Source organism: Paramormyrops kingsleyae, chromosome 25 (genome assembly GCF_048594095.1).
Source record: "Paramormyrops kingsleyae isolate MSU_618 chromosome 25, PKINGS_0.4, whole genome shotgun sequence".
Lineage (NCBI taxonomy): Eukaryota > Metazoa > Chordata > Actinopteri > Osteoglossiformes > Mormyridae > Paramormyrops > Paramormyrops kingsleyae.
The window spans coordinates 4,801,490-4,813,511 of record NC_132821.1 but is presented as its reverse complement, the minus strand read 5'-3'; the positions used below and the strand labels follow the sequence as shown (position 1 = coordinate 4,813,511).

Genomic DNA, 12,022 nt, shown 5'->3' with positions numbered 1-12,022 from the left:
ATCCATGCAACATAGAGTGATTTTCCACTGCGGCATGCACCATACTTTTGGTACAATACTTTCTATACTTTCCCTTTTCCACTGACTTTCGGTTAAGTACCAGTACCTAAACTAGCTGAGGTTCTTTTTTAATACGTCGGTACATTGGGGTGGGACTTGAAGATAGCCTGCCTCTGAAACACAATACACCTGCCATCCTGAAAAAAATTGCAAAACAATGATAAACAAAGTGAAAAAAATAAGTACCTGGACGGGCATGTTGGAGAGCGCGCTGTAAGCTCTGTCGTGGGTAATGGAGATGGTGAACGTGGCCTTTCTGTTCGGCTCATCAAAGCATGGGAAGGACTTGCGGGCGTCTGTTGGCTCATGGTCAGTGGCAGCAATTTTTCTGAAAGTGAAATGGGTTCGCGTTCATATTCTAGTTCAGAATTCTCCAATATTTCATAATTGTGCCGGTCAACCTAAATGATCATTATAGCAAGAAAGAAAAAAACATTTGATTGTTTTTCTATAATTAAACAGAATATTATTTGTGCATATTTCTTTCAAAGAGTAAATATAAATGTTAGGCCCTGGGGTTCACAGATGAGTATAAATCAAAGAGGAACAGGTAAAATGGAAAATATATACAAATTTTACTGGCAGTTCCACCATATACAGGTGGTATCCAAATCTTACAGCACAAACCACAGTGATTCATTTACTAGCATATGAAAGCTAACAAAGACCCCTAAGACCAGCAGAAAAGACACTGGCCCACTGTACTTTAACCCATTGAGCTTGTTTGTAGTATACAGCAATAATGAAGCTTATTGCACTCATATGGTAACTGCTTTATGTTTCTAGGAATTGAGTTGCCAAATACACTGCAGAATTACACCCATGTGTAGCCCTTCCTCCAATAGAAACTTTTCTTAGGAGATATTATCAGTCAGACTGAGAAATGGCCAGACAATAGCTCACTAAGAAATATAATTTGCTTTAAAACTACACCCAGATCATGATGTATTGAAAACTTGAGGTCAGGCAGATCATTGATCATTCAAACCACTTTATAAATGTTGTAATTTCTTTCATTTTCTTAGGCGTTATTTATTAGGATACCTCTGATTCATTTTCTGCACGTTTATGTACATTTGTTAAATAACCATCTATCCACCCGCCCGCCCCTCTGCCATAACCATTTATCCAATACAGGATCACGGCAAACCAGGAGCCTGCCCCAGGAAACACAGGGCATGAAACAGGGGCCACCCCATATGGGACGCCAGTCCAACACAGGGCACGAAACAGGGGTCACCCCGTATGGGACGCCAGTCCGACACAGGGCACGAAACAGGGGTCACCCCGTATGGGACGCCAGTCCGACACAGGGCACGAAACAGGGGTCACCCCGTATGGGACGCCAGTCCGACACAGGGCACGAAACAGGGGTCACCCCGTATGGGACGCCAGTCCGACACAGGGCACGAAACAGGGGTCACCCCGTATGGGACGCCAGTCCGACACAGGGCACGAAACAGGGGTCACCCCGTATGGGACGCCAGTCCGACACAGGGCACGAAACAGGGGTCACCCCGTATGGGACGCCAGACCGACACAGGGCACGAAACAGGGGTCACCCCGTATGGGACGCCAGTCCGACACAGGGCACGAAAAACAGGGGTCACCCCGTATGGGACACCAGTCCGACACAGGGCACGAAACCGGGGTCATCCCGTATGGGACGCCAGTCCGACACAGGGCACACAAACCATGACACATTAGAGGCAATTTAGAATACAACAGAGGTACTTCATTAATCCCCCGTAGCGAAATTCTCTTTTGCCTCATCTTGCTCTGCATACAGTTGCGAGCAAAGCTTGTGGCACCCAGGGAGCTGCAGGTTAAGGTTGCAGGTGACTATTCTGCCAAGGCTGGGTTTAAACCAGTGACCTTCAGATCGCAGACATTGCTAAGCCACGCACCGCCCCCTAGAGACAGCCAATCATCTAACTGTATGCTACTGGACTGTGGAAGGAGTCCAGAGGACGCACAGAAAACTGAGAAAACACAGGAAGAACAAGAACACTCTGTCTACACTGAGCCAAGGTGGGAATCTTGACCCAGCCCTGGAGGCATAAGGCTGAAGTGCTAACCGCTAACCAATCATGCTATGAATAAATAGCCAGTATTGGTCAAGATATTCCACGAATAATCTCACAGGTGATTTTCATACCTATGATATCCTTGAGGTATCCATTTTGAATGGCTTCCATTCATACCCCAACACGGGCTACTTGGCCTAAGGGGTGCCCTCCTCAAAAGAGCGGACTCCCACAGCAGTGTGACTGGGCCACCAACTCCCTGTTGTGCTGTGTCCAAAACAGGCTGGAATTTCTACACATTATATGTGGGGCGCAGAGCTGTAGCCCGCAACAGGTCGGCTTAAATCTGCCCCTTGAGGAACTCGCTACATCTTAATGTTAAATTAACGGAGACAAACTTGAATGCAAGTCTGCCAAAAGTTACTGAAGTTGGAAAGATTCATAATACTCACAGAGTATTATTTCTTTTCAGAGCACACAACAGATCACCACAAGCATTAGACAGATGGAAATTATTTAATGCATCAATAATTTCTGTTTGTCTAGTTCAGAATCAGATTCTTTTTGTCAGAATCTTTGATAAGTGACAGATAAAGTTTAATTTACCTCCCCGTTACACTAATCCTGCAGCATATTAGACCATTTAATATTTTATATCTATGTTTTGCTTATTTAGCACACACTTTGATTCAAAGCAACATACATTTTTGAGAAAATTCCGTCATTAAACTTCAACACTTAACATTTCTTAACTAAAGTAGGTGACATTATATATACCGATCCCGGTTCTGTAGCACTTGACTGCGTAATGGTTCTGCCCAGTGGTACTTACTTGGTCACCCCATTCTCTTGGTAGGTTGTTCTGTAGAAGCCCACCAGGGACCCGTTAAGCCAGCCTTGAAAGTCCAGTGTCAGCACATAATACTCGTCAGGGCCAGTGACCGGCAGCTCATCTGCCGCCTCCACCACCACGTACTCCTGGGGCTTGAATTCAAAACAGCCCCTCAGGGCCACATCACTCTGGCTGCTGGGACTGGTCTTCTGCAGCCGTGGGGGGGAGCGGACGAAAGTCTCTCGTATGTGGAGCCATAGGTGGCGAGTGGGACTGGTGATGCGCACGGTCACTGAGACGGTGCCAGTGTAGCTGTCTGCTTCCAGGTCGGGTTCCATATGGAGGTCGTAGTGCTCCGGGATCACATAGCTGGGCAGCCGGAAGTTCGTCCAGTTTCCGCTGGTGTCATTGGAGGCCCGGCACGGGCCACGTTCCTCCGGGGTTGGCGGCAGTGTGGGCATCCCCTCCTCTGAGGGGCGGCAGGAGCTGGTGAGGCCCACCGCCAGGCCCACTGTTACAGTCAAGACGACCACCACAGCGCAGATGATAGCTACATGCTTGCCTTGCATGCAATACCGCTTCGGAGTCTTCGGATCCTTCAGATCATTCGGATCCTCATACTGCATCATGGTGAAGTTGATTAGGGGCCACTAAGGCAGATCTCTGAAAGAAATACTTAAATAATTGAAAATTCTACAAGGATTCTCCCAACAGCACTACAAACACAGAACCCCCCTTTCAGTCTGAAGTCAATGGTATTCAGCCCCTTTGGGGATTCTTTCTCTCACCCCTGGAAACAAAAAGCTTTATCTTCAATCACCAGACTCTTCAAATAAGGTGGAGAAAACTGAGGAAAGAGAATTAGTGAGGCACGGATAGGCACTGCGGAAATATCCAAACAGATGAAGGTCTGGCGTGGGAAAGGAAAAGGTGTTTTATCTCTGTTCATACCCTGCCCGGGTTAAACATAACTCAGTGATATGTTAATTAGCAATAGGGAGTCGCAGTCATGTGTCCACAGCTGTCAAACACAAAAAGCGCTTCTCCTGCGTGAAAGGAGAAAATAAATTGTTCATAGTGGCATAATGCATTCACGGTTGGGGACATGTAATTACCGTACCATAATACAGCAAAGTCACGCATGGTCAAGATAAAAATGACTTACAAAGACAACTTTTACAGCACTACTGCAATTTAGTTTAGAGAAAGATCAGTACTTTGAGCCCAGTATAAAATTCACATCAGAAATATTTGGATCCATTTGTGGAGAATAGAATTAACGTGACCTTTGCTAAACTTTATCAGTCTGTCTAGATGTGTAGTTTAAAAGATAATGTAGTCCTTATTTCTGTAGTTAACAGAAATTTAGCTTTGTAAAACAAAACGTGAACAAATGAAATCACTTGCATTCTACATTACCTCGGTGAAAATTAAAATGGTAAGATTTATAGATCTGTGAGCAAGAAAGTTTCAGGGGACAGTGTCAGTGTATTGTGGGGTATATTGACACCATACTTGTCCACTACTTTCACGTGTTGAAAAATTAACAAAACAGAACATTTTGTTTTGTACGGAATATTTTTACTATTATTAACACAGGGTTCCTCTAAAACCTGTTAGAACATATTAAGTTGAATCTGTCAAAACGTACCAAAAGTTATCTCTGATAAAAGCTACTAAAATGCAACTAAAAGATATCTACTCCTTATGGGAAGTTTCAGAATTTAAATGGTAATTTCATAAAGGGAGTATGAAACCCAGCTGAGATATAGGTTGTTTGGGGAGGGAGTGCGGTGTGTATTATTTTATTTTCAGTATTTCAAATTTTAATACGATACACTTACCAGTTAGTTGTTTTGCTATTTCTAGTGAAATAGGTATGAACAGTGCTGCGAAGGTTACTTTTTAAATATAATAGGTTACAGATTACTAGTTAGCCTGTTAGATATGTAATAAGTAATTAACTGTTTTGATTACTTCATCAAAGTAATGCAACTTATTACATTTGATCATGTTTTGGATTACTTTTCGAACAAAAGTTTTAAACTGGGCAGCAAAAGCAGTTCAAGGAATTTTTAACTGGGGTTCCCCCAGTCTGTACTGGGAAGTGAGACGTATGGCTGCAAGGGCATAAGGAGGTGTTTGTCAGAACAAGTGGCATACCACCTGTGATCCAACAACCCACATCCAGTTTACAGAGGAATTTAAGCATTATGCGTATCCAGATCTGTTCCTCAGACAGTCAAAGTCAGAGTAGGTGATGGAACGGTTCTTACGGATGACACTGCAGTTGTGACCCACTCGGCAGGCTACTTTGAGCAGCTGTTTAAAGCTGACCCTCCGCCTAGGATGTTGTACGTCTCTGGGTCTATGGTTCTTGGGGCTGATCCTCCGATTAGCTGTGAATCACCCAGTCTCACTGAGATTGCACAGGTGATGAACCAGCTAGGGGCAGAGAAGGCCACAGGGATCTGTGGTATCCGGAGTGTATCCAGGCTGGTGGTAAGGCTGCCCTCCTGGCATTGCAGGTAATCTTTGCTTCTATTTGGGAGTCAGGCGTCATCCCAACTGATTGGAAAATGGGACTTCTAGTCCCTACCTGGAAAGGGAAGGGTTATTGCCTGGATTGCGGCAACTAAAGAGGGATAACATTGTTCTCAGTTCCAGGTAAGGTCCTTGCTAGGGTCATCCTTAACAAGATCTGTGATCATTAGCTCACTTACCAGTAGACTTGTAGTCAAGACCACCTAAACCAAAACCAAGACACTACCAAGACCAGAGGGTATCAAGACCAAGACTAAGACCAAGACAGACCGAGTCAAGATTAAGACAAAGTCAAGACGAGACCAAGACTGAGACTGAAAAAAAAGACTGACTAGTCCCAAAATCATCTGACAAAACAGCTAACACCTCCAACAACTCTCTAACCCACTAAACATTGGACGTCGGATAGGCGTGCAGATCATGTCTATATTAGGTCCGTCAGTCCATGACCAATTCTGGACATCTATACAACGTCCAAACTAGGTCCACAATTTGAACGTCCATCCATGACCCAACTTGCACGTCAATATGACATTCAACATTTGAACGTAATTTTTTTGACGTTATTTGGACGACTATGACAGGTGCAGGAAATATAGTTTTATTTACAAATATCAACATTGTTGTTATCAACATAATAAATGTGAATACAGATGATTATTTCGAAACAAACATGATTTATTATGCCAATGCGTACGTATTTTATGTGCATTTGCGCTGATATGACAATAAATTATATCGTGCATTGTTTTTTATGTTCGTTCTTTTAAACCATATGAAAACTGAGTAATGCAGAGCAGCTGTAACAGTTTTATCCACGTCCCTCGCGGACACTTTTGTGCACGTGCAGAACGCGGGATTTCAAAATCTGGCAGCAGCTTGATGCCCGGTCGAACAAATTAACATCCAGCTTGCTAAACCAGGTTAATGCTAAATTATGTTTTTTACTTTTCATGATACTTTAGCTCTGTAGTGTTCTGTTGTATACACTGTAGCACCGGCGGGGCTCATGTCCCAGCATGCCCCGCGTGCAGTTGTAAATAGCCATTGTTGTGTTGTTGCTGTTATTGTTAATTAATAGGTAATTCCTTATTGTTGCGCATGTGTTTACATGTGTCTTGTGTGTACCCGATCTGATTCTCGTGTGTAATTAGCTTACATAAATGTCCCACCGTGGATGCGTATTACAGTTCGTTGTCTGACAACTTTGTGTTTCTTACATAGAATTATGTTTGGTGCTCTTTGGGTGCCTGATGTAATCCTTGTACGGATTATTAATTGAGTGGATGTTTCCCGACAGAGTAGTCTCCGTGTTTCTCTGCTCGCGATACCTCCATCTGCCCGTCGCAGCAATACGTTATTTAAATTTAAGTTTTAATTGAAAGCATGGTGAAATTGTTCATTTATGTATGAATTTAGTCGAGACACGACATACACAATGTCTAAAATTAGTCTGCTTTTGGTATTATAAGACGTCCACAACGACCATATTTGGACTATAAATAGCCCATACATGGAGGTCCCACGGCCGTCAATACTAGACGTTCATTAGTCGTCAAAAAAAGACGTCGCCTGGCGTTACAAAACAACCCCTTCAGTGGACCAAAATTGGACGTCCAAAAACGACATTTTAAAGATGTCATTCCGACGTCACTATGCGCAGTGGGAAAGGATGGGAAATATGTAACTGATTTCAATTATACTTCATTTGTAGATGAAATTGTAACATCAAATTGAAGATACACAATTATAAACTTGAAATTGCATCATGTCCCATTGTAGTAGTACTAGCCAAATGACACTGTATGATATCAACATCCCTGAAATGGATTAGGCCTAAGTCAACACAACGTGATATGCAGATGTTATTTAAAAGTCAATGGTCACATTTATTTAGTCAAACAACACCATTTTAAATAAAATACTGTAATCGAACAATATAAAGACATGCGCACACGTCACATGAATCAAATGCAAACTACAAATACTATATACCAATTCAAACTGCATATCAAAATGTGCATTAATAATAATAAGTAGGGATGGGGCCGATCCGATCCAGTATCGGTATCGGGTTCCGATACCAGCTTAATTAACGGATCGGAAATTTCCGATCCAACCTGGAGAAATTTCCGATCCAGAGTTATGTCTACAATGCTGTCTGCTGAAATGACTTCACAAGTGATCCCGGGCTAGGTGACGTGTCTGTGCTCCAATGAGACACTGAGAGAGATGACACGCCTCCTTTCAGGAAATCCTCTGCAGTTTGCAGGTAGCAGTTTAGCATTGAGCGCCATACAACATGTCCGCTGTGTGGAAACATTTTACGGTCGAAACACCGCAAAGTAAGACAGCAACGTGCAATGTTTGCAAAGCCCTTGTTCCGAGAGGTGGAACCTCCGTCGCGACGTTCAACACTACAAATATAATTAAACACCTGAAAAAGCACTGTGTTGCTGCCTAGTGGTGATTTATATCTGTGCTGTTTAATTCATATGACAGGGTTTGTTTCTTTGATGGTGTATATTGCACTAGTATCTAGTAATCCTGTCTTGAAATTTAAATAAATATCCATTTAAACCCTTAAAGTTGCATATTTGTTTTCAGGATGGGATTTCTGCCGTTTTCTAACCTCATTCATAGACTTGCTTGTAGAGAAGTTTATTACAGCCTCATAAAATCTGGTATCGGAATAGTATCGGTATCGGCAGATATCCAAATTCAGGTATCGGAATCGGATCGGAAGTGAAAAAACGTGGATCGGTGCATCCCTAATAATAAGGACAAGTGCTTAAAAGATTCTGCCATCTTGATGTCTGCAGTGGCATGTGATTACACATTTAACTAGGGCTGGACGATTTATCGATTTCAAATTGAAATCGTGATTTACAACAGTTTAAAAAAGTTGCAAAAATTGCGATTTAGGATATACATTATACAGCACGTCGGACCCAGGATTTAAAACTGCTGTGAGAATCCATCTATCCATCCATCCATTTATCCTACTGGGTCGTGGGGGGTCTGGAGCCTATCCTGAAAGCAATGGGCATGAGGCAGGGAACAACTTTGAATCGGGGGCCAGCCCATTTCACGGCACACACATACACACACCTGTGGGGGGAAAACCAGAGTACCCGGAGGAAACCCCACGACGACACGGGGAGAACATGCAAACTCCACAAAATGTAACCCAGGCAGAGACTCGAACCCTGGTCCCAGAGGTAGGAAGCAACAGTGCTAACCACTGCATCACCATGCTACCCCCTGCTGTGAGAAATTCATTCCGTGCTCCCTGTGTGACAGTCATTCTCACCAATCACAAGCGCCGTGCTTCTAGCGTGCCAGTCATGCTCACCAATCAGAAGTGGCCCAAGAAGGCGTATAGGCCCACAAACAGCAAACACGTGAAACCCAAGGAAAATGTTACATTCGCGGTGGGGAAAAATACTGGTTCCGCTACTGAGCTATAAGTGAATTGCCTTTCTATATCATGGTCCGAGATTGTTTCAGAAAGGTCCTATCATCAATAGAACCGGCGTGCTCCTTTTAAACACCAGCTGCAATATTCTTCAGCGTATCATACCTTTGGTTTTTGTTAATAGGCAATAGCACATATATATTCCGCTAACCCATCAAAACAACGAGACAGTCAGTAATTTTCAGAGCAGCGGAGTCGGTGACCTCCAAAAAAGCCGTAAAACCCACAATGCAGTCGTGTTTATGTCATGTTTTTGTGCTTATTAAATTTAAGTGTTTCCAACACAACAGTAATAAAATAAAAGTCTTGCTTTAACATAAATACTAAAATAATAGATCGCTTTAATCGCTATTACAGTTGGGTATGGGCACGCGGTCTTATTTAGAAAACATAGAAAAAGAGACGCATATAATGTTTAATCATTCGTTTTGTATTTGTCCGAGTAACAAAGCAAAGGAATGATAAGCTGCATTTTACTTCTCATTTAAAATAAAATGCAGGGTTGGCAATTTTGGTCAGCTGCATGGAGTGAGATTGTTCTCTGTTCTGCACACACATTTACATGTACAGTATGTAGTTTTATTACCGTGCAAATAGTCTGTAAGGTTTGCAAACTGCATGCAGTAACGTTTTTAATGCAGCTAATTTAAGTTCTGAATGGAATATAGATTTGCCGTAAGATTTCTTGCGTGAGAGTCTGAATTAAAGAGTTTGTAACCATGAACACGTACATTTTTTGTTTCACCGTAATTGATTTGTATAGAAAATAACCGTATAGTTGCCAAAAATCGGAAACTTCGACCAACATGAAATCACCAATAAACGACTTCTATTTATTCAGCATTTTATAAAATGCATACTACGTTTAAAAATTTCCAGCTTTACGGTTTCAGGACAGAACAGCCACTCTGTTATGAATACTATGGTTTTTTGAGTGTTATTAGTGTCAATAACAGCATTTAACAACACAATAGCGCAAACAAAAGGGCTGCATACACCGAAGTAGTTCTTGCTTTTTCATTGGCGTGGGAAAAGGCGGTTCTAGTGTTATTAGGAGGGTAATAAGCGTTATACCTAGCTGCAAGATCGGTATTTTTATTATAATAATAAGTATAATATAATTATTATAATATATTAATATTATAATTGTTTTCATTATTACTTTATTTAACTTTACACATCACATCTTTAAATTCTCATCCTTGCATTAGAACGTAGACCAGTTAATAGCCTATACTCAATACTGATCGATGGTATCTCATGCTGCGTCATGTTTTAAAATTACTACACACTGAATATTGAACTGAAGCTTGACATAAAAAAATTAAATCGCAATTCCTGTCAGAAAATTAGCGATTCGATATTTTCCCCAAATCGTGCAGCCCTACATTTAACTGACGTTTAACAAGCGCTACACTTATTTTGCGCGTATAACGCGTATTTTGATTGGATGAGCGCCAATGTCTGAATCACAACAAAATGCAAGTATGTCATTGATTGGTTGCATTTGAAGGGCGCGAAAGGCGAAATAATAATAATGTTGCATTATGGAACGTTACGTTGTGTGTCAGATACTTTTCGCTCCAAATTTCCCGACCACTATGTAGATCTGAGACAGCATGACCAAGACAGCATGACCAAGACAGCGAGACCAAGACAAGACCGACGGATCCGAGACCAAGACCATAGACCGAGACCCAGGTAGCATGTGGCACAAAGCCATAACAATATCCAATCAGTGAAAGTATGCTTTCAGACGACCATCACCTATGATAGGGTGACCAGACAATCCATGTCAGGGAGGACACTTTGAGCTACTTCGGGTTTTACAAACTACTTTCTAATTGAAAGGCTCCTGTGCTCGGCTAAATAGTTTAGCTCTTCTTGTGCTTTGACTGGTTTGTTTCCTTGACTGAAAGACTCATCCAGCTGTTTCACATTAGCATTAGTGACACATGCATGATTATAGGAGACTGACCAATCAGCACACAGCAAGAGCTGAGTGCTCAAGTGAAATCCAGGTCCGTTTAATTGAAATGGTAATTTACAATTCCTGTCCTAGCTCAGAGTGTCCTCCCTGACATGGATTATCTGGTCACCCTAACCTATGAAGAGTGCCCGCGGCTCATATCTGAACAGTGAAAGCTTCTCTTCTTTTCTATCTATAATAATTAAAATCAGCACGTTGGATCATAAATTGGACTGAAGACAAGAACTGTTATTTGAACTGTAATTGGGAAGATTTATTTTGTAAACATTGTCTGCTAAGAGTGCAGTCTAAAATGTAATATTGTTTTATGTCTACTTCATTAATTCATCCATCTCACAACATGAAAACACATATAAAAGAAACAAAGCAAAGTGTACATTTTCCTCAAAATACTGTAATCAGCACACAAAACAATATTTCTAATACTTCAAATATTTCTAATAATTGTAATATTATAGTGAAATACATCTTAATATCGGGACTTCCTTACAACTACTGTAAGGAAATATTTGGTCCTAGACAATCTTTTAATCTTTATTAGTAATAAGGAACAAACTGATAAGCATGTTCCATCTCATTCTATTTATCAGAACTGCATACATGGAAAAACATTTATGTTGTGCAATAAATACACAATGTTCAGACTAGCTGTGTAGTTTTATTAATTTATGGTGAGACCATTCCTGTCAAGGCAATTATTTTGTCATGCTTAATTTGTGGTTTTTCTGTAATGGATCACAGAGCCAGATCCATGAGCTTGGATTTTCCCAAAGCTAGTTCATAATCCAATGGTTTGGGATGAACTGGGCAGAAGTGTGAAAGCAAACCAACCTACACCATAAAAAGTAATTCAGAGGCTTAGTAAATTTCACTATAAATATAAGTTAGATGACCTTGATAAGATCTCTGAATATCACTTAAGGAATTATTTCCCCCCACAGTCCAAAGACATGCTGAGTGTCAGCGTCAGACGGGGAGGCGAGCAAGGAAGCAGGCGAATAGCAGCCAGAATTAGGGAAACGGGGTTTATTCTCAGGGACGGACAGGCACGGACATCCAACGAGACAATACAATGACAGATCTGGGGAAGA

The 12,022-nt window shown here is 41.7% G+C and overlaps 1 protein-coding gene across 9 annotated transcripts in view; it reads right to left on the bottom strand.

The window, feature by feature from the left end:
* Positions 1 to 12,022, bottom strand: part of LOC111834456 (glutamyl aminopeptidase-like) — a 52,880-nt gene that overhangs the window by 19,920 nt on the left and 20,938 nt on the right. For 5 of the 9 annotated variants that reach the window (XM_072707696.1, XM_072707700.1, XM_023793767.2 and 2 more), the window contains 2 exons: positions 2,920 to 3,582; positions 247 to 388 (listed from right to left, as the gene is read on the bottom strand). In XM_072707696.1, coding sequence (XP_072563797.1) covers positions 247 to 388; positions 2,920 to 3,548 — 771 coding nt within the window. In that variant the 5' untranslated portion in view covers positions 3,549 to 3,582. Of the gene's footprint in view, positions 1 to 246; positions 389 to 2,919; positions 5,176 to 12,022 lie in introns of those variants that run through there. The other 4 variants (XM_023793768.2, XM_023793766.2, XM_072707701.1 and 1 more) reach the window with 4 other exon arrangements.